General features: G+C 41.1%; 1 protein-coding gene across 1 annotated transcript in view; it reads left to right on the forward strand.

Annotated features, from left to right (window-relative positions):
* ADCY5 (adenylate cyclase 5) overlaps positions 1–26,160 on the forward strand; it is a 216,765-nt gene that overhangs the window by 143,535 nt on the left and 47,070 nt on the right. Inside the window, exons 4-7 of the mRNA XM_009570469.2 lie at positions 14,982–15,093; positions 15,262–15,389; positions 19,073–19,231; positions 20,104–20,245. Coding sequence (XP_009568764.2) covers positions 14,982–15,093; positions 15,262–15,389; positions 19,073–19,231; positions 20,104–20,245 — 541 coding nt within the window. The remainder of the gene's footprint in view (positions 1–14,981; positions 15,094–15,261; positions 15,390–19,072; positions 19,232–20,103; positions 20,246–26,160) is intronic.

The raw sequence follows: 26,160 nt of genomic DNA on the forward strand, positions 1-26,160 counted from the left end.
GACAAACACACGCTCTTTGTGCCGAGGACTTCTCGTGACTGCCGGCTGTATCTGTAGGGGGAATTAGCGCTACATTTCGGCTGGGCTGCCTCACCAAACGGTTCTCACCAAATCTTTCTGTTCCTTACTAAAATGAAAACCCAGGGGAATTAATTCAGTTGATGATCCAGGTAACAGAAAGTAAAACGCAGAGGTAGTGAAGATCTGAACAGACAGGAGTGATGAGGCATTCCATGCTCGTCCAGGAGCATAGAGGTTTGACCCACATGCCAGTGTAGGTTATCCAGGTTCAGTTTTCCCATGTGCCGGAGGGCATTTAAGGCCACATCTCCTAGGCGAGGCCCTGACCAAAGAAGGCATCCTCGTTCTCTCTTGTTAACTCTATTTCATTTTTTTACATAAAAGAATCATTCCCCAGAGCAGTGGCTTGAATCCCACTGTCCCGTGTCACAGAACACGCCTTAATCAGCAGGGTAGAGCGGGCAGCTTGCTGTCTCTGCCTCTCATTATTCTGAGTATTTTATACATAATGAGCAGCTGCAGCATGGGGTCCTGAGGGCACCCCTGTTCCCAGTCCAAAATAGCCCATTGTCCAGTTCAGGCTGGATTCAAGCAGAGGAAAAATCATATCCACATTTTCTCACTTCTCAGGCAGAGGGTCTTAAGACAGTTTTCATTGCTTGCGTTTTCACTCCATTTACATATATAAAGCATTTGCACAATACTAAGGAGTCAAGGGTGCAAGTTTCTGTATACATTTCTGTTCCTCAAAGATATTCCAGTCTGTTGTGCCGGGCCAGTGGTATTTTAGTGGACAGCAATATAGGCTTCCAGCAAAGATTTGGCTACGGTCATGTAGCAGGCAGCATGGATGTGGTAGGGGTGTTCCTAAATGCTGGGTACATATCCTTTTTTATTGCAGGTGCTTACTCAGTCTGAGCCTTATCTGTATTTTTTAAATTAAAACCAAACCAAAACAGAAAAAAATCCCAGTCAAATATTTCTGTAAGATGCTATCACGAGGCTCAGGCTGAAGGGAACGTTTATCTGCTGGGTTTTCTAGCCTCAGTGGTCCTTGATTACCAACAGCCTGTAGGATCCTGGGGATGATTTGCTTTTGCCTTTGACTGCTGTTAACTTTTTTCTGTTTCTGTAAGGATCCTGGTGACTGGCTGTTGTCAGCAGGATTTTTTTTCAGTTGCGTAAGGACTGAGAAAACAGTATCTGTCTGACTCTTCCACAGTGAATGGCTTTCAAGTTAAGCCATGGCTGCAGTTATTGTGCTCTAGCTGTGACACTATAAATAAAGTTATTAACAGCAATATGTAAATGGGTTTCTATTTTTGTTCCCTGTATTGTTAGCAAAATCTAGGGCAGTTATTCAGTAAGAATCATCTGCTGTTTAGCAGAGAGCCTACCAGCATTTGATGCTGTGTGGGCTGCTGCTTTTTTTTACCCCTTTCTCTCTCCTTCTCTCTCTCCTTCTCTCTCTTTCTCTTTCTCTCTTTCTCTCTCCTTCTCTCTCTCCTTCTCTCTCCTTCTCTCTCCTTCTCTCTCCTTCTTTCTCTCTTTCTCTCTCTTTCTCTCTCTTTCTCTCTCTTTCTCTCTCTTTCTCTCTCTTTCTCTCTCTTTCTCTCTCTTTCTCTCTCTTTCTCTCTCTTTCTCTCTCTTTCTCTCTCTTTCTCTCTCTTTCTCTCTCTTTCTCTCTCTTTCTCTCTCTTTCTCTCTCTTTCTCTCTCTTTCTCTCTCTTTCTCTCCCTTTCTCTTTCTCCCTTTCTCTTTCTCCCTTTCTCTTTCTCCCTTTCTCTTTCTCCCTTTCTCTTTCTCCCTTTCTCTTTCTCCCTTTCTCTTTCTCCCTTTCTCTTTCTCCCTTTCTCTTTCTCCCTTTCTCTTTCTCCCTTTCTCTCTCCCTCTCTCTCTCCCTCTCTCTCTCCCTCTCTCTCTCCCTCTCTCTCTCCCTCTCTCTCTCCCTCTCTCTCTCCCTCTCTCTCTCCCTCTCTCTCCTTCTCTCTCTCTCTCCTTCTCTCTCTCTCTCTCTCTCGCTCTCTCTCCTTCTCTCTCTCTCTCTCCCCTTCTCTCTCTCTCCTTCTCTCTCTCTCTCTCCTTCTCTCTCTCTCTCTCCTTCTCTCTCTCTCTCCTTCTCTCTCTCTCCCCCTCTCTCTCTCTCCCCCTCTCTCTCTCTCCTTCTCTCCACTGGCTTTTAGCATCCAGCTCCTTTGCAAGTTTGTTTATTGTGATGTATAAGAAATAGAGTAGCTGTGCTAAGCGTTTTCAGGCTTCCGGAGAGTGGCTTGGTACTTAAGAACAGAGAATCATCTCTTGATATCTGAACTATAGAAGCATTAAAACCAGCTACACAAACATCAAATACCGCAGCTGCTAGTTGCCTTAGTGCACATCTTGCAAACTCCGGTTTGTTCAAAGATCTTTATGATTTGTGTTTTGTTTGCGTGCTCTGTATCCTTCCGCTCTCTTCTCCATCGCTCCGGATCTGCCTGACAGCCTCAGGCCCTGTTCATGTTGGAAACTTGTACTGCCTTAATTCCTGCAGTTACAGTACAGCCCCCTCAAGGGAGAGTACGGATACGTTGTTTTAGAAACGCTTTACTACAGTCATGGCTACTCCTATCTGGAAGAGCAAATTACTCTAATCCAAGGTATCTGATTAGAAACCTGAATGTGTCTGTGCCAGGGACAGGAGCTGTGTTGCTGTTAAAATATATATTCTACAGGACAGTTTGTTCAATCCGCTTCATGCTCTGCAAGTGAATTTAGCTCTGACTTCCCCAAATCCCCTACAGGGAAAGTCCTGACCTGCTTGTCCTGTGACTCATTAGGCACGATTTTATTGCCAACTGTGTTAGCCTTCAGATGGGCATGTGTCCTTCCATGACACTTTAATTCCATTTCATGCAGCTTTGTGAAAGGCCACTGTAATGCTGGGACACCAACAAGCTGCGTCTCCACTTCCACTCCTCGCTTGAAGCAGTAGTTAGTTTTACGGAATATGTTACAGATGAATATACGGAAGCATTTTGAAGTTGTGACATCCCCCGTTCTTAACTGAACTAAACTCATCTCACTTTATTTCATTTTTGTTTTGTTTTTTATCTTCAAGCCAGAAGTACTGCTACTGTAGTGGCATAGAAAATAAAGAGCAATTAGTTAGGCTGGTTTTGCATAGATGTAGAAAGGTCTGACATGGTAGCTTTCCTCTCATTTTTATCATCTAAGACAATTTGCCATAATATATTTTTTAAGAGGTCCCTAAGGTGTATTTCTATGCTATAGAAAAGATCTGTTCAGGCTTTACTGATTTTATTGGTATTAGTTCAGTTGTAAACTAATAACTGTTTACAGGAACTTCATTTAGAGATGATATTTTGCGAATACCAGGAGTAGCAAGCAAATGGCTTAGTGAAATATCTTAATGCATTAACACAGAAATTCAATTTTCAAATGGAAAATGCAAGAGAAAAGCCATTCCTTTATATGCAGATCTATTATTCTGGTGGTGGCAATTACAGTAATTCTCTTGAAATCAAGTTAAAATTACATGCCTGCTTCATTATGAGAAGAAACCACTGATTGCAAAAATCAGGGGAGATTCAGCGGAAAGTTAAAAAAACTTACATATCCAGTGGGCAGACCTTCCTTGCCACGCTCCCTGCTCCAGCATCTCAGAAGCAGGTTTTGTGTGGAAGTTCCCTGGATTCATGAAGCCAGGAGTCATATTCCTGCTTTGCTGTGGTTTTCCCATATAACCTTGAGCCCCTTTCTATATAATCTTTATATGCAAAGCTCTTGTCTCTGCAAAACAGTGTGGTGCTGCTGTTCAAGCACCAATGACATTTTAAGAGATGCTTAATGCAAATTTGAAGACTTCATAGGCTTAAGAAGTTTGAGATACAGTGGCCTATTTTGTTTTATAAAGAAAGAAATTTGAGAAGAGCCAGCTAAGTAAATGGTCACCAAGTCAAATGATGAGCTGTCAAAGGCTCAATGTGTCTCGACAACTACTGTCTTGATTAGCATAATAAAACAAAAGTGTATTTTTTTTCTGGTTCTACAGTGTATAATCTGAATGCCATAAGGTAGATTTAACACTGTTTGTTATCTGTGAAACAATGAGCATATGCAAAGTATTTGAAATATGAGGTATGTTACGGTCTGAAGAGTTGCATAAAATTCGATATTCCCTGTTCAGTGATGGTCTTTACATAGAAATACTTATTTAGTGAGCTCACTTATGCTACCTTCTAACAGGGAGTGGCTTTATTGCTGATATTGATTGTACAAAATTTCATTATGTTTACATTTTTTCTCCATGGCAGCTGGAATTTTCTGTGTCACTAAAGGGAATCAAAGATCGATATCAGCTCAAGTGCCATTGATCAGTTGTGATGTGACGGGAGATGACATCTTAACAAGGGGAAAAAAGCCGTTAATGTTAAATTGTAGCCCTTGTAAATCTGGAAGAACTTTACTTGTAAGTTGAGGATATTTGTTCATTACTGGTTCTTATCAGATAAGGAATATTAATGTAGTGTACAATAACCAGATAACGAGTTCAATTTCCTGCAGGATTTTGTTCCTTTTCATTTAATTCTGAAATTACAGCCGATCTCCCTTCTCATTGAAAACATCACGTGTTTTATTATTAAATTTATTATCAGGTTTGTTAATTAATTAATAACAAGTTGATTCCTCGGTTATCGAGCTGTGCCATTTTCTTTGGCCAGCCATTTTACCTGTCAGAATAACTAACAAAGGATTATATCTTCGTTTTAAGGTTCTTCTCCACTGATGTATTGGAGCTTCTCAGAAAAGTGGTCATTACAATGTGTGTGCAGTTTAAGTTTCTCTGTGTGCTTTGGGTTCATTTCTCTTTACAGTTTCATCAGTATCACTTTAAAAACACAACAGCTTGATGACATTTAAAAGTATAGAAGTGAGGAGGCAGCAAGTTGAGTCATGTTGACTGTTCCACGAAGGGCAGTAAGACCCATGTTCTTATTCTTCAGCAATAAGTTTTCCCAGCAAATAGCCACTCCGGTATTATTCATCTCGTAAGATCCCAAACCTGAGTGATACTTGTGCATACAGAATATCATATGACTTGTTCATTCTCAGCTTATCCATGAAACAGTCTGCCTTTTTTGGTACCTGTTCTCCTTGGGAAAATAAGATAACTTATTGTAAGGGTAGAGTTGCTCCTTAATGTTTTAGATCATGACATTTAAAGAACAATGTAATGTTTTCATTATGTAGTGACTTTCCAGAGGGAAAACCCTGACTTCCCGAAATTGCAAATAAATCACAAAGGGACAGGACACTGGGCAAGCTAGTGGAGAGAGTGAGGAAGAAGTAGCATTACGTTGAAATGGTAGCTGCACGCAGAATTACTGTAGCTTTTTGGGGGTATGGGGTACAAAAACATTCTTTCACTGAATATCTATGATACCAGGGAAGAATGCTGTTTGCACAGCTATGAAGAGCTCATCAAAGACAAAGACCTGAACAATATATAATAAAAAGCATCCCAAACTTGATTAGATGCAACTTACTTGATCTCTATCCCATGTGCTTTGACCCAGGATATAAATGTGGCGCTGTTAACTGTTTGCTCCAAAATTGTTGCCTTCTCTGACAACTGATTGATGGCTCGTACTCTATCTTTATGCAACAGGTTAAGTTTTGGTTTAATACTTAAATTTTAATTCCTTCTCTTCCTTATTGCACTGCTTCTGAGACTTCAGTCACTTCTACAAGCCATTCCCTTGAAGGAGGGCAGGGAGATATAGTGCCAGACTCCTGTAGCTGTGGTGGTAATGTATAGTCCCTTCTTAGACAGTACTTGTAGCTCTGTCATCCTTTTTGTTTTTTGGCAGGATTTTGCCATCAAAGATTGCTCTAATGACAGAAGACAAACTGCAAGAATGTTCATAACAAAAAGCATGCCTGAAGTTTGAAAACCAGAAAATAACGTAGCTTTTCCTTTTTGTTCTATATGTGGTGCTGGATTTCAGACTGTCTTGTTGGACAGGTGAATCTGAGATTTATTTTGATGTGGGCTAATGCAGCTCCAGTTTGGACGGACTTGCCAACTCTTTTGCACTGGTCACGCACACCCAGGGGAGTCCGGGCTTGCTCAAAGTCAAAGCAAAGGCACATGGTCAAAGTCAGCAATGTTTATGGTTCCTTTGCATGTATCTGCAAAAGGCCATGCATATCCTTCAACTTTGCCTTCCTAAAATTTCTTGGAGTTGGAATGGATTTGGCGTCTTTCTCACTTACATAGTTTTTCCCCTGACCGGAATTACTGGAAAATTTTTCACATTCCCATCAGTTTCTACTTGGATACATGAAAAAGCTCCAGAGTTGCTTATTCTTAATAACCAAAAAACTCATTCAGGCCTCTTGGATTTCTTTTTTATGTTTGACAGACAGCGGCACCTAATTTGGCTTGTGATGATAGAGTAATAAAATTCCTTCCACTCATCTCAAAGACATATATAACATACTCCACCTATAGTTTGGCTGGTATCCACTGCATATCTATCTTTGTTTTGCCTTCCCCAAACAGTGTTTCTTCCCAAAAGGCTATTTATTCCTCCCTTTTCCAGTGGAGAATCATTCTAGTTAAATATAGTCTGCTGAAATAGGAAAATCTTTTAAGTCAAGATGTTTAGAGGGAGAGGGTACTAAGTTTTGCATGTTTAAAATAAAGAGTAAGTACTGATGTTGCTTAGCTATAACTAAGTTCCAATAACTGGGGTCGCTACTCATTCTTGTAAGCTGCAAACCTTGGAAGGTCATGGAAAAACTATTCCTTATATGACTGGTGTGGTCTTCCTGTTCTGGTTGGTGATCTCAGGCTCTTAAAGCCTTATTATTTCTTGCATTGACAGAAAAAGGACAAACCACAGGTATAGAGTTGAGAAGCACTGACCATGATGGAAAGTATGGTGCCATTTTTCTCAGCGGCCCTTGAGTGCCAGCAGGGTTGGACACTCTCAGCGGGGCATTCCCAGGAGCACATTGCTAACGCAACAGCAAATGCTGAGAGTTTGTGCTGGATATGTACATCTCCCAGCTGCGTCCCTCAGGCAGTTCTAATCTCTGGTGACACTCATTTGAGAGCACACATGGGAAAATCAAGTAAAGACAGGGTTCTGCAGTTTATATCCTTACAATGAGCCCTGCACTTGTCATACAGTGGCTCTGTGGATGGCGATCTGCACGTTACCACCAGAGTCTCAGAGAGCCATCTGGTCTCCTGCTCCTTTTTCAGTTTTTACTGTCACTAGTTTCAGTTGGTATGGTCTTGCAGAGCGAACAGCTTCTCCAGTATGGGATTTAGATTTGGTTTACATTTTTGGCTCCTTTGAAAGAGGGACAGGAGTTTTACTGCTTTTTGCTGTGAAGAAAAAGGTGAAAAGGCTCACAGTTTTCTGGGATTTTAGTTTTGTAGGGGTTTTGTGCGAATTTCCTCCTATTTTGTGTTATTCTCTCCCTAAAGTATTCCTTTGTTTGTCACAGCATTTGTGTACAGATGTGCCTTCTCACCCTCTTAAGCAAGTGGGAGCCAGCATGACTGACTTTAAGATGGAACACTATCACAGTACACAACGGAGTCTCCTTCCCAAGGGGGAGCTGTGCCAGCTGATGTGTCACAGAAGAGCAAGAGCTCTTTTGAAACAGCAGGTGATTTCCACAAGTAAAGGGATCTTCTCAGAAATTACCATATAAGTTTAGGAAAGAGAGTGTATCTTTTTAATGCTGGGGCTTTTTTTTTTCCCATGACTGTAGGAAAAGGAAATATTTTAATGTCTGGTCTGCCTGATGTCCTGCTGTTCTGGAGAACATTTTTTCTATCACTGAGGCTAAGACCTTCGCCTGTTGCACAGACGTCTCTAGAGACCAAGGCTGACGTGCTGTTGAGACCGGAGTTTGTCTGGAAGTAGCCTGTGGCCTTTGCTGGACCAGTCACTGGGCTGTCATTCAGCACGATGATCTGTCGGGACCACTTCACCCTTCTTAGGTGTGCTTTGCTGCTGTTGCTCACATTTGTGCTGCTTTACCTGGGCACACTGCCGAACCATGGTCGCTGTGTCACTGCTATGTACTTATCCTCAGCTTCTTTTAGTTTAACCTTTTTGTTGTTGCTGCTATTGAATTCCGGAGAGGAAAAAGCATTGGGATATGTTCTCAGTGTTCCTGGAAGCTGAAATCAATTTTGTGCACAGGGTGGGTAGAAGAGAGAACTTACAGAGGACCTCGTTGTCATCCCCAAATGGCTAGGAAAGAGAGACTGGGTATATCTTGATGCCATGTCTGTTATAGGAATTTCTAGATGAATTTAATACTATGTTTATGTTGCTGGAGCTGGAAGATAACTTCTGGGTTTACAGTGCTGGCAAGGAAATCAACTCATTTACCAAATTGTTCAAGAGATGCTCCCACCTTGGAGATACTCAAAAGACATCTGAATGTAGTCTTGGATAACATAGTCTTGGCTCTAGAGGGCCCTGCATGAGCCGAGGCGTTGAACAAGGTGACCTCCAGAGGTTCCTTCCAACCTCAACCATTTTGTAATTCTGTGAAAGTCTAGTTTGGTGTTAGGGACTCAAGCCAGCCCCTTAACTGAGAGTTTTGTCATCTTCATCTCAATCGATCCTTCTTTCAGTTTCCTTGTTCGTAGAATGACTTAATGGCATGCAATACCAATAGCAGTGGATGATGTAAAATAGCAATAACACCCTGAGACACTTTCCTCACCAATTAGCCTTGTGAATTCACTGACAAAGGCAGACTATGTCTACAGCAAATGGCTTTCTCCAGCTACACCTTTGCCTATGAATGCAAATTAATGAACTTGTATCTAGTGAACAGTTATTATTTTATTATGGTACATTAACTTCTTCTTCTCTTATAGTGTTTGTCACAGTAAAATACCATGGCTTTGATTCACATGCAGTCAGATGCACTTTGCTGTTTTTATAAATCATTAAAGCTCACCGAGTCTGGGGTTTTGTTCTGTTTCCCATGCAGTGCCTGTGGTGTTCGGTTTCCAGTAACACATGGTGTTTATATTCATGACTGGCATTACCGTTGTGATGGTGATAGGGTTTGTGTTTCTTGCCTTGCTTGATTTATGTTGTGGCTGGCGTGCATGGCACGCACGTGTCTTAAAATAGAATGCGACTGTTTTTTTGTTTTTATGTTAGAAGTACTGATGATTTAATTTAGCGTCTTGAATAATCCTGCAGTTGCAGGGAAACCTGGCTGTGTCGTGTCCCTCTTTTGTTAACTCTGTTAGCTTCAGACATCTAAGGCTGCACTTAAAAAATCATTCTTTGTAGGTGTGTGTGGTTTTAAAATGTCTCATGGGTTTCCTGCTTCCCACCTTGTCCTTCCTACTCCTTCTGTCATTCTGCAAAGATCTCTTCCTTTTCTGCACTCCTGCTAAGAACCTTCTGCTTTATCATCCAATAGATCCTGTGATACCTCTGCCTCAGTGTATGTTACCAGTGTAGTCACAGCAAAGATCACCTAAGTTACAGGAGCTGGTTTTAAATGTCCAGCAGTGATAGGACCCAATGTGCAGTGCGATGGACCTGAGCACAGACTGTGAAAGCAGCCCAAGCAGAGCAAGCTCGCACTGCCCATCTCTTGTGATGGTGAGGGTCCCACTGGTGCCTCAGCCGTCTGTGTCTGTGTATCTTAACTATTCTGTGAACGCCAAAAAAATGAGAAAGCTGAGCTCAGCACTTTGAGAATTTGCTCCTTTGGGCTTTGGTCTTAGCTGTTCCTCTCTCCTTCTTACCTCACTCTGCCCTTGCAGCTGTGGGAAGCATTCTGCAAAAGGCACCTAGATACTTTGCTTATGGGGGTCTCGTGGTCCACAGTGGTGGTGGTGGTTTTGGTACCGGCCAGGCTCAGGCAGAGGCTGGCATCGCGGTGGCAGTGGCAGATAGAGCCGTGTGCCTTGCCTGCCCTGCGCTGCCCATCAGCCCTGAGCTCTTCAGATCAGCAGGAGCCAGAGCACAGGGATGCTCCAGTCTGTGCATCTGCCTTTCCTGCTCCCCTGCTTGGGGCTTGGGCAAGAGCAGGCAGGTATCAGGCTGGTCCCGAAGTAGAGGGGAGAGTGGCAAGACCTGGAAGCTACCTAAGCTCCTTTTCATCTTTCTTCCCTGTCAGCATCATGAGCCATGTAAGGCAACTGGCACAAAACTGAGCTTCCTTTGTACATCTGTGCAATCTTGAGCCAGTCTTTGCTGAAAATAGGAGCTGAAATAGGAGATTAGGAAATTATTCACCTCTACCCTATAACACAGTTTGTGGTACTTTTCAACCAAAATGAAACAGAAAGAATTAAAAAAAAAAGCTTATAAAATGAATGATAACTCCCCTTATTCTTGTCTGTCTTTCCCAGAAATGAACCATTTGTTTTTCTTTTTTGAGGTCATACCCTGGTTACTGCTGGACAAAACCCAATCAGATGGTAAATCTGAAGGCAATGATGGAGTGGAAAATATATCAAGAGCTCTGAAGCCGTTACAGCATTTTAATCACATGCTAAACTGGTTTTTCCACAAAGCAGTATCCTTCCAGATGAAGGAACTGGGACCCAGGGCTGATAATAGTTGCTGATGCCCAGGCTGTGGTCAATCTCTTCCAGTCAGCTTCAGCTAATATTACTTCTAAACCACTGCCTTACTTATCTCATGATATTTTATAGCTATAATTATTATTTCATTTGACCTTTTGTTGACCACTGTCATTTACTCCACATTTTGGCACAAGGAAGGCCTATTACTGGTATTGTGCTCCCACCAGCAAGGAAATGCTGTGCCCTCTGAAGACCGATGAATAGTTGGCTTGAGTTGTGCCCTTCATCCATCACCATTATCCTTTAATAAAATCTTTTCATTGCTGAGGGTAAACTGACATGAAAGACTGAAGTGTGGAGTGAGGACCTAAGGGTAGGGGGAAAGCTGTATGTTCAAGGCTTCTACTCGGGATAAGATGCACTGGCAGGACTGGGGGATGCTCCTGTAACATTACGGTATGTGTGGTGTGTGTAAGAAGATATAGCAAGCTTTGTTAAAGAAAAGCTATGGCTAAACATAGAATGAGGATCATGTGCTGTTCCCTAATGGCTATTGTAAGAGAAACCTATTTTTTTCATAGTTGTTTCTGGGCTGTTGGGTATTTTACAGGGAAAAAGCTGAATTTAAGGGTTACTGGTACTAATAACAAAAGGAACAGAAGTGGCATGGCACAGCACCACATACACGGGGCCCCATTCCCCTCTTGCAGGTCATTAGCAAGGCTGGGAGCAATAAACCTGTTTGTTGTCTCTGCTGCTGGAACTGCAGTGCTGTCAGGAGTGTGTGGTGGGAACAGAGTAGACAGGAGGAGTAAAATGTGATTTTGTGGCTTTCAGAGCTCTCTGTTGAAAGCAGAGGACAGAGGGGCTTCAGGCTGAGTTCCTGTTTGCGAGGGCTATTTTCTCTGGCAGTCATATGCTGTTCTTTCTCCAGTCTTCTGCCACAAATGTGTCTTTCCCCTCTCTGTCTTCAGTTCCCGGACCACGGCTCTGTTCTCCACCGTCTCCCACATGATCCTTTCCATACCCTAATGAGGTTTACCATTCCTTGCATGCGTGTGTCCCTGGCATTGTCTTCTGAGAACTCAGTGGCATAGCTATTTGGTTGCAGAGCGGGTCACACAGCTGTCTCAAGGATGTAATGGAATATGCTGAGGTGCTACAAAAGGTACCTCTGTTACTTGGCTAGCTGACATGGAAGAAGAGCGAGGGGGTGGCCCAAGAAGGTAGATGCCTTCAGTTAGTCACAAAGTAATAACTGACTCATGCAAAAGACTTAATGTGTAATCAATTCTGAGTAAGCTTTCCCATAAAGAGGGAAAGGCTATGCCAGGTGAAGCTCTACCCCTTATTGCTAAGAGTCATGTCCATGTTTAAGAGTGAGAAGAGACTTCAAGCATCTTAAAAAATACTTGCAATTAATTCATGTGCTTTAGATAAAACCAAACTTTTTTTTCACTGACTTCCCTCTCAAAAAATGTCAAATTTGTTTAGTTGAAATTGTTTCATGCGTCTCTCTCTCCTCAAACAAGGCACTAATTCCAAGAAGCACCTCATGTTGTAAATGTTGGCTTCCTAGCAATATTGCTACTGGGTTGTGCACAGAATGCATTTGATTCCCATCACTCGAGCTCTCATAATAAACTCTTTTGTAGTGCTTATAATTGTAGTTTTCTAGAACTTGGCCAGAGCACTGCATATGGAGCCACAACCATGCTGTCCTTGAAAGGGCAAGGTGAGGATCAAGATGAAGGAGATAGCTGCTGAATTTGAACAAAGAGCAACTTGCTGGCCACCTGTAGAAAGTTACAGCTTTGAGAAAAATGTTGTAATCAAGTAGTTTCAATTTGAAAAGGCATGAATCCGTGTGCAAGTTGGCTCAATAGGTTTCTTCCGATTAAAGTACCTGGTTGAAAATATTGCCACTATTTAATTTCTAGGAACATCTGATCCATTTGTCTGGCATAATAGTAGAGGGGAATGGAGGGCACAATCTTCAACCGTTTATCCCTGTTTATTAGGACACTATGTTAGCACTGATTTTCTGAATTGGGCATGAGGACAAGACTCAGGGCAGCCCTGTGTGGTATTTTCAGATATACTTATTGCTATCTGAACATCAGAGCAGCAATTTCTCTGTATTTTTCCTGTTCTAACACACAGTTGTTACAACACCAATACGAGCAAAGAGTGTGAACACATCCATAAGTGAGGAATTTGCAGTTTGCCCCATGCTGGAGGAGGAGCATGCTTACAACAAGATACGTTTTGTTACTGCCCCAGGAACTGGAGGCATTTCCTATTTGTACACACTTAAGTTGCTTAGCAAGCAATGCAGACAGTGGTAAAATTTCAGTTGATTTCAAGTGTATTTCTTTGGAAAGTTTACTTTTATTTGTAAATGTGAAACTTGATTTATTTTTTTTGCGTTTTCTCAAGTGTTTAAAAAAGGGCAAAGTATATATTGAGTCAGACATCCCTGCTTTTTTCTTGCACATTTTAGCTTCATTCTGACCAAAAAAAAGAAATAGTCAATGCAATATGTTTGGTTGATGATTTATTGGAGTTGAAATGTAGAAGGAAAATATGAAAATCATGCCAGAATTGAAATGTGTTTGAGGATTTTTACAAAAAATGCTTGTGAAAATGTTTTTTTTGTCTTTGCTTTCTGTCTGAGAACATTGCAGGGAATTCCAACTAAAAACATACCCTCTGCAATTTGCCTAAAATGTGTTGGAGGTTTAGTTTTCAAAGAATAAACAATTTCGAAGTGCTTGTTATTTTAATTTCTCTTCCAAAAATTATTGATACAATAATTAACTTCAAAAAGAAATCAGCCACTTGATTAATGTTGTAATACAAGTATGGACTATGTATTTTATATTTATATTTATATTTATATTTATATTTATATTTATATTTATATTTATATTTATGTTTACGGGTGTATATAAATGTATGTGCATGTACACATTTTATCTTAGATCTCTATAGATACAGTCTGGGGCTTGTTTTATTGAACAGTTTTAAATTCAGCATAACGGCTGTGTTTTATTGCAAATCAATATTTTCAATGCTGTAGTTATCAACGCAACAGAATCTTTTTCCAGTTTAAGGAAAGAAAAATCTTTACAGTACGACATTAAAATTGATTCATTGAAATAAAAGAATCATCATTAATACTTGTGATTCAAATAATTGGGCTTTCAAACCAGTCCATGCTGCTTTCAGAGGGCTTTCCCAGCGCTGTTCGGTTTCCTGTTGCATTAGCAGAGGTTTGCCTCACTTGGCAAGGGCTGTGCTTGTCGTTTGGCAGAAAGTTGGGTGCTGCCTGCTTGCATCCTTACTGAGAGGAGCTCGTGAGTGCCGTAGGTGTATATTTTTATAGTGTTTCAGAGGCTAAGCCAGCTGGAAGGTATGGTACAATGGGGAGGTTTCGTTTCTGGACTTCTTTAGAAGCTGAGCAAAAAAAAAAAAAAAAAAGAGTGAGAATGTGTGCAGCTGGGAAAGTAGATTAAATCAGTGTAGATTTCCTTCTTCAGAGAATAAAGATCATAAACGCCCAATGGTAAGTCTTCACCAGGACAGCCAAGTGTGTTAGGGCATGGCCAGCCAGCCCTGCTGCGCCCACGCCTCCGCCCCGGCAGCACATGGTGCCATCGCGCCCGGCTTTGTGCATTTATAACATTGCAGGAGCGTCTGTCCGGCACACGGTATAGGGCAGGGTGCTGCCAGCCGTGGGGTTGAGGTGGTGTGTGGATGCAGACCTCCTAAGTGAGGGTGAAAGCTGTGGCAGGCAGGTCGAGGTTATTCACTAGAGAGGGACTTTATTTTGTGGCTGTGCTTTGATAGTGGGAGAAGCGAACAGAGGTATGGGGGTTTTCTGCAGAGGAGTTAAGACACAGGCAGTGTTATTGAGCTGAGAGGTTAGGGAATGTGGATAAAATGAGTAAGTGTTGATTTTATAGCTGAGCTAATCTGGTCATTGTATAGGAGTGCCTTGTCGTTAGCGATGGCTGATAGTATGATTGTGCCATCACCAGCTCTCAGCATACTGTAAATTTTCTGGACATGGGGCTGGTAGGGGGAGGGTGCTGGTGATTAGGAAAGGCTTGTGGAGTTTTCTCATCCTTTCTAATCTCTAGAAGGAATGAGGCAGTGCCCTCAGGACTTTACATGTGATAGAGGCTGTATCATAAGGTCACATTAAGGATGCTCATCTCCTTGTTGCTGTAGGGCTGGGGTACCTCTACATGCCTCTCCATCTCTGGAGTTCTAACCTAGAACTTCAGAATTTACACAAATATCAGCAAGAAATTTTGTGTCACTTTAATTTTTTTCTCTCTTTTTTTTTTTTTCCCCCAAGCATCCTGTTTGCAGACATTGAGGGTTTCACAAGTCTTGCCTCCCAGTGCACTGCTCAGGAGCTGGTCATGACGCTGAATGAGCTCTTTGCCAGATTTGATAAGCTAGCAGCTGTAAGTTTTCTATTATAATTCCTATATTTTTTTTCCTGTTGCAAGAATGACATACTGTGCTAGTTCACCAGATTTCCGTAATATTCACTGCCCTAAAAGGCAAGCTATTGTAGGCATGAATTTAAGCTGAATACTTCTCTCTCTTTTATTATTGTTATTATTTTTTAGGAGAACCACTGTTTGCGTATCAAGATCCTGGGTGATTGCTATTACTGTGTATCTGGGTTGCCAGAAGCAAGAGCTGACCATGCACATTGCTGTGTTGAAATGGGGATGGATATGATAGAGGCCATCTCGTAAGTACCATATTCCCCATGGAGAATTTCAGAACAAATAGCAAGTAGATTCTCTTTCCTGTTATGTCTGCCTTACATTAGTAGCAAGGTAGCCAAACCAGGGAACTGATGCCAGCAAAAAGGGAGAAGAGCTGGCACAAGAAAACAAAATGCAGTAAAGGTTTGACAGCAGAAAGCTGGATGCTCGAGTCCATTGCAGCCATGTGGATATCAGAGTTCAATCTCCTGATGAGAAGGGCAAAGGTGACTCTAATTACTGGAAGTCTCATTCCCAAAGAAGGATTCCAGGGAATTACAGACATGTGAAATCCAAAGATTGATAAATGCATTAGATTTCAGTCACTCTTCACTTACCTATCTTTAAACCAGCTTTTTACTCACCTTTCAATTCCTCTGCTAAGATCTGTCTTATCCAGTTTAACTAATCCTTCTCCATGTGCTCTTATGTCAAAAAGGTCAGATTGAAGACTTCTTTACTTTAGTGAATTATTGCAGAAAACCATATAGTTGGTCTAGCACAGACAAAGACAGATCCATGGTGCTTTTTCCTTTACTTCCATTTACTTCCCCATCTTTATTTTTTTGTTTTAAAATCTCTGAAGCTTTGCCCACCCCTCAGGCCAGACTAGTAATCCTGTGTTTGTCCAGACCGTTCCTGTCTTTAGAGAGTAACTAATATGAGACCCATACCTGCTTATATTACTTGAAGGATTGCAGATAATATTGAATATTGTTTGCATCAGACATGAGCTTTCACAGACCAATTTTTCAGAACCAGAGAGGGAAGATTTATTTAGTCATCCTGATTGTATGCAAGTTTAGGCTCAAAGTTCTGCCAGTTTGGGATGGTAACTGAGCTGGCCTTACTATTTACACCCTTCCTGCTGCACAGAGACTCTGCTTCTTTTTCCATTCCCTTCTAGTTTTTTGTTTTGAGAAAGAGTCTTCTCAAGTATCAGTGGTACCAGCAGAGAAGCAGAAGATCTCTTTGCAGTTCTCCTCCCATTCCATTCAGTAGATTGATGGAGTTTCCACTTCATCTTGATAAAAACTAGGACTGCTCATTTGTCGAGCTTGATACAGTACATCCTTATGATTTTAATACACACGTGAATACTCACCCACACTTTTCAGACTTATTTTCAGAACACAGATATATAGTTTGAAAAGCAGTGTTTTCACCCAGGAGATGCTATTCAAAGAGCAGTACCTAGCAGTGTTCCCTGGCTGTGTTTACACAGTCAAGGCTTCCTACCTTTGCCTTCCTGGTTCTAAACTCTTTTGCTTTACATCAGCCTCCTTTTAGCGTTTGTGTGCAAAATGCAAAATGAAGGGAGTTGCAAGTAACTGGTTTTCATTAGCCCTTGGAAGAATGTTATTTATTCCTCATGAAGTACAATTAAATGGTGGGTGACAAACTGTCTCATCAAACATGAGAAGCAGAATTCTTAGCCACCAGCCCTACAAAGAAGATACTGTGTATATTGCCCACAAAAGTCTCACTTTCTGCAGTTGCTGGCCTGGTGGAATCCAGAGACCTTGACAGGTTTCCGTGTAGTCCCCCACAAGGTTAGATAACACCAGGATGTCTAGACTTCATTGATTAACTTCAACCCACCTTACTTTGAAATAAACACGGAGCTGAAGTGCGCTCAGTGTTTACAAATAGCTCTTCAGCAGCCTTTAAAACTTGTTTTCCACTTGATACGTGATGAATGCATTTAACAGTCTCAGCTCTTAATAAGTCTGGAAGGTGATTCTGTTCTCACTACCCCTGCTTCCCCCTCACTTTCTCCTCCCCTAAGGATCAAGATAAGAGGTTTCACAATTAAGGTAAACAATAGCTACTGAATATTTGATTGCAGGTAACAAATAGCTATGAACATTTGATTGCAGGCTTTACCAACACTGGGCCCAGCTTGTAGGCTGATTTCATCTGTGCACAATAACAGCAGGGAGTGTTGCCCCCGATGAGGAAGATAGAATTATGTACTGTAGGTATAAATGAACTCAAAAAAAAAAAAAGGGAAGTAACAAAGAATATTTCATTTGTCTGTAAAGTATAGCCAAAGTCTTCTTTGGGTTTGCTGCAAAGTCTAAAGAAAGTCACCTTCTCATTGATGACTCCACTGGCAGAAGTTCCCTGGTCTTGTGTCAGCCACATGACTTGGCAGAAGGTGCAGTAGGGTTTGTAGCACCCTTTCAGCATGTCCTTCCTCCCTCCCCAGTGCTGTACAACTGCAGCTGCTGTTGTCCTTGGTTATGGCTGCAGCTGTATTTTCATTACCCAAGTTCCTGTTGCTTTCCCAAGTGCTGTGGTTGGAACTCTTTCAGTTCATAAACTGATGGCACCTTAACCACATGCAGCTTCTCTTCCCTGCTGGAGAATCTCTACTGCCTGTTCATAAAAATGATGAATGTCAGTTCAGTGAGTAGATAGGGAAATGTAAGGTAGGGATTGTAAAGAAGGGAACTGCAAGAAAGGATCTATTTCAACAAGAAGTCATCCTAAACAGTCTTTTCAGGGCCATATTTCTCTGTGAGGAGTGAACTTCAGTCCAGAATTGGTCTATCTTTAATCATTCATTTTCATTAATAACTGAAGTGTAAATATTATATCTACATTGATGTTAGGAAGTTGGGAGGACTTAGCTGTCCAGAGGATGTTATCTAGAAAAGACTAGATGAACCTAAAAACCAATGAGATTGAAATCTGATAGGTATGAAGCACCACTTCATGCTGCCTAACGACTCAAAGGAAAGGACTGTGATAGGTGATGTAAGTGAATTTGCCTGTGAAACGTGAACATACTTGGAATGATGGGATCAGCAATAATGAAAAGTAGTGTTGTTCTTATGGCCTTATCAAGACTTTTCCACGACCCACATTCCTAAGTATATTTTCCATGTGAACAGCTCTTGAAGTTAACTCTTGCCCTAAAAGGGCAAAACCCACAAAGTATTCCAGGAGTCGTTTTGGGAGTAAGCAGAGCATCCAAAACCTTATTAAAATCAGAGATGAATATTTGTAGCTGCCTGTTCAGTGTGACTGCAATAGATGTGTTTCTCTGGTTTTGCTACTGTGACTGCAACTGTAAGCCTCGTTCAAGTTTTCTGTTTGCAGTGAGGTATTTCACATGCATACTGTATTCCATCTGTGGAAGAGTTGGTGGGGTTGAACTAGATGATTTCCAGAGGTCCCTTCCAACTCCTCCCGTTCTGTGATTCTGTGCCTGGTGCCATACAGACAAATTACAATTTCTGAAATAATTTCCTTTTTCTCTTTGCTACATGCTGTTACTCTTAATGAGGCTGAGTGTGGCGGGTTATATCCAGCTTTGGTGTGGAAATCAGAGACCAGCACTCTTTTCCTTTGCTGCTTCAAAGATTTTTCTTTGTAATGAGTTCTCAATTTGACCATCGGTTCAGAGTACGTGGATTTACTCCAAGGGCTCCCCTTTTCAATTAGTATTCTACTTGGCCAGCTAGGCTATCCAAGAGCAGTACAGCTAGTCTAGTTTCGTTTTGTCGCCCTGTTGATGTGGATGAGCAGCACTGTGTGACTGTATGAATAGTTTATAGGTCATTACGGATTTTTCTGTTCTGGGTGCAAATTTTTGCCACCAACTACAATCATGCGGTTCTTAGTAATGTCTTTTTTTCCCCCATATCTCTCTTTTCAGACTAGTCCGGGAAGTCACAGGAGTGAATGTCAACATGAGGGTTGGAATCCATAGCGGGAGAGTTCACTGCGGGGTCTTGGGCCTTAGGAAGTGGCAGTTTGATGTGTGGTCCAATGACGTTACGTTAGCCAACCACATGGAAGCAGGGGGAAAAGCTGGGTGAGTTGTTTCATCAAAGCTGTTGTGTTAATTCATGTGTTGTTTTGCGTCTGACCTGTCACATTGAGGTGGCGAAATGGGGGACAGAGGTTCAGAGAGTCTGTGTGTCTGCTGTAAAATGAACGGCGAGTATAGTGTTTTAAGCACGTAGAAATGTTAGTAAGGGTATTCTGTTCCACATCTACATGCCTTTGGTTACAGAAAGTCTACACAGTCCCAAGATGGGCATATCCTTCTGCGGTAAGAACTGAACTCCTTCTCTGTGAAACAAAAGTGATAGGTACAGATTCTGGTGAGAAAGAATAATCAGTTCTTGTTTCACTGCTCTATGGCCTAACTGAAAACTGCTGCCAAGTTGACTTCATGTGACAGTTTTTCTATATGCCTTTCCATCTTTTCTCTGCTCTGTAAGAAAGCATAAGACTATGATACTTGATAGGAAACCTCTGCAAGGCATTCTTGTACCACAGTGATTAATGGGATATATCAAAAAGGATTCGTGCTACAGCACACCTGTGTCTGCTCAGCAGATGTCCTTGTGAAGGGCTTGTGTTTGCCACAAAATATATCTGTGTTTTAGAGCAAAGTGGATAAAAGAATGAATGCTTTATATCTAAGGAGGTTCTTATAAATGGATGTATACGATGCTTGAAGGGAACACTTTTCTTTTTAAGAATATGCTTCCTTGCCTGCTCCCTTAAAATAGATGAAACTCCCATACAACATCTGTGAGAGCAGTGGCATGGCTAAACAAACTGGGTTTTATTGCTTGTTTGTTCCAATAAGTGGAACCTGTCACTGACAGGAACTGGCTTTTTAGGTGGTAATTTTTCAAAGCATACAAAACTGGCTCTTGGTTTGTCTCATTCAAGGCGCATCCACATAACAAAAGCAACACTGAACTATCTCAATGGAGACTATGAGGTGGAGCTGGGCTTTGGAGGGGAACGCAACGCTTATCTGAAAGAGCACAGTATTGAGACCTTCTTGATTGTACGGTGCAGCCAGAAACGGGTAAGACCAAACAAATTAATGTAGGTATATGTATTTTAAATAACTCAATGGTGTCCAGTGTACCAAAGTAAAGTTAACACCTGTCTTTATAGATGGATGAGTTAACTACCTGACCTTCACTGACAAAAATTCCTGTTTCTCTCTCCTCTTACTGGACTTTCGTGTGTGTAAATGAGAGTGTAGCCACCTTCTGCATGAGGTTTCTGCACCAAGTACTTTCTAGTTCTATCAAAGAAACTTCCCTGAGTTGTTTTCAAAATTATTTTGTAGAACATTGTTAATATAGATATGTACTTTTTTCAATTAAATTTGATACTTGTACAAGTTCCTAAAACAATAATTTAAAACCACAAAGATCTCTTCTCTGTCAGGTTACAGACAGACACGATTTTGTCCGCCTGCTCATCATATTGCTATGAACATAAAGGTTGGAGCAGTACTTACCATTATATTTTAGCCTCTGTTTCTGAAAGTGGGAAAATCTGTCCCCCTGTAATGATGGATGTGGCACTGTGACAGTGGAATGAGGTCATACCTACTGCTATGACACAGGTCAGGCTGCACAACATAAGGCTATTAGGGCGTTACTGACTCAAACTGGAGTCAAGTCAAATTCAAGTGGACTTCAGCCATTATATCTTCTTTTTGTAACACTGCCAATAACAGAAAACAGGTTGATGTTATCACTAGTTTGTAGACTAAAGAACAGTAGACTGTAATACAAGAAAAAGGACCTTTTTGATCATCTAATTGAGCCTAGAAAATAATATTTCTATTAATAAATTCTGCACTGTAGACACTAATTTGCTATTTACAGTTTGAGCAAGCATATAAAGATTGGCCGAATTGAAAACCATTTCAAGTATTTCTGCATCTAAAACCAAATTAACCTTCCCACAGCTGTAAATATGACTACCATGAGATTAAATGAATTAGTGTTTGTGACACGTTCCAATAGCATGGTTGATTTGAATAACTATAACACTTACACAGAAATACTTTGCTACTATTGCCTCGTTTTCTGAGAGAATGGAAGCCTCAAATCTCCTTCATGCATATTGTGTAAAAAATCTCCAAGAAAATCCCTTATCATCTGCTAAAGAGAAAAGCCAATGTTTTGGTTTCTATCTGCTCATAAGATAAATCTCATTAACAATTGTCAGTCTTGAAAAGAGGATTAGAGCTTGCAGTGCAAGATTATTGTTTCCCGAGCATCGCTGCCTGTCAGTGGGCCAGCTGATGTTTATACCTAAACCACTTTGTCTTTGCTGGGCAGATTTAAGAACATAAACCAAAACACCCTCATGGTCAGGCCTCATCTGCTGGGGTGGAGACTTCTTAAATCAAGCACTCACCAAGTTGTCTGCATGTTCTTGTGGAGAACTGAAGGTTTCTCTGGAGAGAAGAAGAACACCTAAAACCAGGATTCTGCTCCTTGTCGGTGTAGGCAAAAAACTCAAAACCACAGAGCATTTGGGACTTCACTTCTTTTTGAATGCAGGGCTGTCTTTGATTCTAAGTGAATCTCTAAGTGAATGATCACGCATTTTGTATGCTTGAGTGTCTCAGGTCACATTTCTACTATGTCAGTCCTCCAATGTCAGTTGCTAATACTTTTTTTTTCTTATCTACGAAATACTGCGTCTGTTTCTCTCATTAGCAAACTCTGTCATTGCTACACCGGGTGCAAGACGCGATAATAAAAAAAATGTGCCCCAAGACTGATCATTAGGAACCCTACCAGCAACTTTCATCCAGCCCGATACTTCTTCATTCAAACCCATCTCTTGCCATTGCACTGGAAACTCTTCACCCAGCTTCATATTCCCAGTCTATCTCAGCCATTGGCCTCTGGCACAGCACTCGGTCAAATGTTCTATGGAAAAAACAAGGCCAGTGAGAGCTATTGTGTTTTTTTCTGTTTGGAAAAAAACTTGGATGCTCTCAAGGCCCTTAATCCAAGCCCAGTCTTGCTGCTCTACAAGTTCTGTGTCATGATCCCTGACTAAGTAGTTATTAAAAGTATCTGTTACCAGAACCAAAATTGCAGTTGGGAGTTTTGCACAGGTCTGGGATGGAGGTTGTCCTCCCGACTTCAGCACATCACACTTAAATTTTACTTCCAGTTTAGTCATGTTTTCTGTTTCTAACCCTATGCTTATTCCTCTTTCCTTTTGACTCTACTGTGGCAGTAGTGATTATCTGATGAGAAATAATCTGTCCCTTTGGTTCTTGAGTAATGTGGGGTTTTAAGTTTTTGTTATCCTCACTTGATATGGGGTGACTTACACAGGGTGACTTCTGTCCTTATTCAGTATTTTTCTCATTTATTTGGATATATGTTTCCAACAGATTTAATACCTTAGCATGAAAGAAACACAGGAATTCTCCAAGGAGTTCTTCACCTTTCCTCCATTACTGGCTTTGCAGCTTTATTCTTTTTCTGAAAAGCCTATGTTTCCAGATAAAGAGTAAATTACCATCTAGAATTACTAATAATATTACTCAGATCTTTACCAGTTCCCAAGTTAACCCTGAAGCACTCTAGTGAACTATGCAGCATTACTCATTACAATGTCTTTTTCTTTCTATAGAGTAGTTTTGTTTTATTCTTGTTATCCCCTTTTATAAGTTTGCCCTACAGACTGTAGAGTTCCTAACACTCAGCTCTGTACCTCCATTTCCACTACTTTTTTATCTGTCCTTCTGCGTTTTAGTCAAAACTTCTGTCCCAGTCATTACTGCTGTCCTATCACATCCCTGTTATTCTTACAGTACTCAGTTTAATAACTGTTGTAGTGTCCATTAGTCCCACTTTTTGTGCCACCCAAGTTTCTGGAGCATGTTGCTTGGTGCTTATTGGCGACTTTCTCCTCTTCTTTGAGATCAGATGCAGAACTATCACGACTACTCTTCTTATCACTTCTAATCATTGATAAAAGCTTTACTCTGAGAAAAGTGAAAAAGTATGTGTGTGAAGGAGTGGGAAACAGACCTTAACATGAGTAGGATTTTAAAACCACATTAGATTTATTTATTTATTAGTTTTATTGTCCTCGACACTGTCAAAAAGTCTGGGGAAATGCTTCGCTTTGAACACAGGTGGAAACAAAATGTGTCTATTAACAGATGAGCGATGCTGCTGACTAAACACGCTGTGCTGAGTGCACAAAGTTGGCAAACTGAAAAAATGTTTATTTTTTCTAGTGTCTTTCAATTGCAGTAAACATGGGTGTTTCTTATAACAATAGTAGGTACACAACAGTTTCAGAAAGGACTGTTGATGGTGGCCTTAAAACAGCTCAACAAAACTTTGGCAGTGACTCCTAGAAAAACAATTCTCATTCTTTTCTAAATAATGTCCTGGAACTACATCCAGCTGAAGAAACAAAATAGTCCTTTAAGTGTTGTGCATGTGACTCTCCTAAAACACAATCAATCTAATGTGATGATCCCTCAATTTAACAAATTTAATCACAGCTCAGCAGGGTTCCACTCATGTAGATTTATGAAGGCAATGGCTTGGAGCATGTAGCACTGTAAGAAATATCATTCACATGTCAATAGAACTTCAAGACAATTTAAAGAATAATAAATAGCTGAATCTGAACTGGACTGATCCATGCTCAGATTTCACTGCTTTTTTTTTGCGCTGAGGGTGATCAATATGTTGGAAAGGCCTATCACAGACTAAAGAAGTAACAGGTGTTCTTGATGCAATCGATAAGAAAATCCCAGCTATTTCTGCTATAGCATTACTGTATCTCAGTGTGTGGGAACTGGTGGTGGAAACACAATAAGACCTCTGGGAACAAGATTTACAGTCTCTTTGCGTGTCTAGATTTGAAAAGTTCCCACAACAGTTTTCTGGAGTTCAGCCACTTTAAATCTGAAAAGCTCACTGCTATCAGAAACTTTTGTGCTTGCTCCTTTTGTTAGGAGTACCTGTAATGTCTAGGACTGAAAGATATCATCTGTTCCTTTTCTTTATTTTTCTTTCCAGTCGTATTATGCCTTAGGTAGCCCCATGTGCAAGTTGTCCTCATGCTGTCACTTAGCCAAGAAGGAAGAGAGGAGGGGTCTCCATAGTTTTCTTCAGAGGAGCTGTGATCCTTCTAATTCTTCAATTTTAGAGTTTGTGATTACCATCACCCACTGAACAAGTGATTTTTCAGAAAATAAATTAACTCAACTTTTAAACATTTCAGGTTTAAAAAATTGTTTTTGAATAATTATTGTTTTTAACAACAAAGTCCTATTGTTCAAGATCATGTAGTAGCACAGTGTGTAATGTGGAATCACAGAATGGTTTGGGTTGGAAAGGACATTAAAGATCATCCAGTTCCGACCCCCCTGCCATGGGCAGGGAAACCTTCCACCGGATCAGGTTGCTCAAAGTGTCATCCAACCTGACCTTGAGCACCTTCAGGGATGAGGCATCCAATACGTCTCTGGGCAACTTGTGCCAGTGTCTTGCCATCCTCGCACTCAAAAACTTCCTAATATCCAATCTATATCTCTCCTCTTTCAGCTTAAAACTGTTCCCCCTTGTCCTGTCCCTGCACTCCTTCATAAAGAGCTCCTCCCCTTCTGTCCTGTGGACAAATATTCAGGAAAACAAAACAACAGGCATTTCACACAAAAGTGAAACAACATGTGAAACCAGAAAGTCACTATGCTTATATATGTGTGTTTTAGTCTGATTGAAAGTATTGCTGAAACATAGTTCACAATCCAGCGGAAAACTTCTACAGGGGGTGGGGGGAAATACTGCCAGAGTTCATGTAGCCATGGGAAATTTATGGTGCTTGACCTCATGGTTAGAAACGATCTCAGAAGTATATATTTAGCCATTTGTCCCACCCTTACCTTAACTCAGATGTGTCAGTAAACATGTATGAGGTTCTTTTATTCACTTCAAATTAATCAAGAGATGCTTCAGAGTCACCAGCACTAGTAGGAGTTAGAAGGATCTCTCGTCAGCTGAAAGGGTTTAGTATGTCTGTTTAGATTTTTGGTACTGAGGCTTCTCTCAAATTCTAACCAAATTTACTACCTAATGGGGTAAAACCCCACTGTATGTATTGTTTGTCATCTGTTGATTTAAAGGCATTTGTAATGTAACTGAATAGCTTCACCTTTATAGGTCCTCAGACTGGTTTCAGCACCCGGGTTTTTTGATTTCTGTTGCCCTTCACTAAGTTGTAATAAAATGGATTGACAGTGGCACTTCTATTATTGAAAAACAATATATATTTGCTTGAAGATAATGAAACTGTATTTCCTACCAGTTTTTTGGCATCACATCATAGAAGAAAGAAGCATAGCTATGAAAAAGATTACATAACTGAAAAAAAAAACTCAAAGAAGTGCTACAAGTGGCAGACAACACAGAGCAGTAACCTTTAAAAACCAAAACCTCAGACCAACTCAAATCTGGATACCAGCATTGCATCACATTAATGTATTTTTAGAAACATTTAAACCACAGTTCTCCTGGAGGTTATCCAGTGGCTCTGTCACGATTGCTCATGTGAAATTCAGCTGGTGCCAAGGGATGGCGTTTTCAGCTCTTGCAGATGAAATAATGGTGGGTTCAATGTGGAGAAGAGGTGACATGGGAGGCACTTCTTGTCCTGGGGGCTTGCAATGTGGGAGCATATATGGTTCTCCACAGCAAACATTCCAGGGACATGACAGCTCCCTTAGGTTTATGCGCACTGAGTTTCCTTGAGATCCTACCCCTATCATCCTGGCTGGGTGGAAAAAGATACTTGCTGGCAGCCTGAGGCTGCAGTGACCACTGCTCCTTACTGTCAGAGGGCCAGTTGGGTGTCCAGCACGGGGCTCCTGTCACAAATGGCACCGTATTCCCAGCTAGGGGCCACGAAGCCTGCAAGTACTACATTCCTGGG

The sequence above is a fragment of the Cuculus canorus genome, chromosome 6, assembly GCF_017976375.1.
Source record: "Cuculus canorus isolate bCucCan1 chromosome 6, bCucCan1.pri, whole genome shotgun sequence".
Classification (NCBI taxonomy): domain Eukaryota; kingdom Metazoa; phylum Chordata; class Aves; order Cuculiformes; family Cuculidae; genus Cuculus; species Cuculus canorus.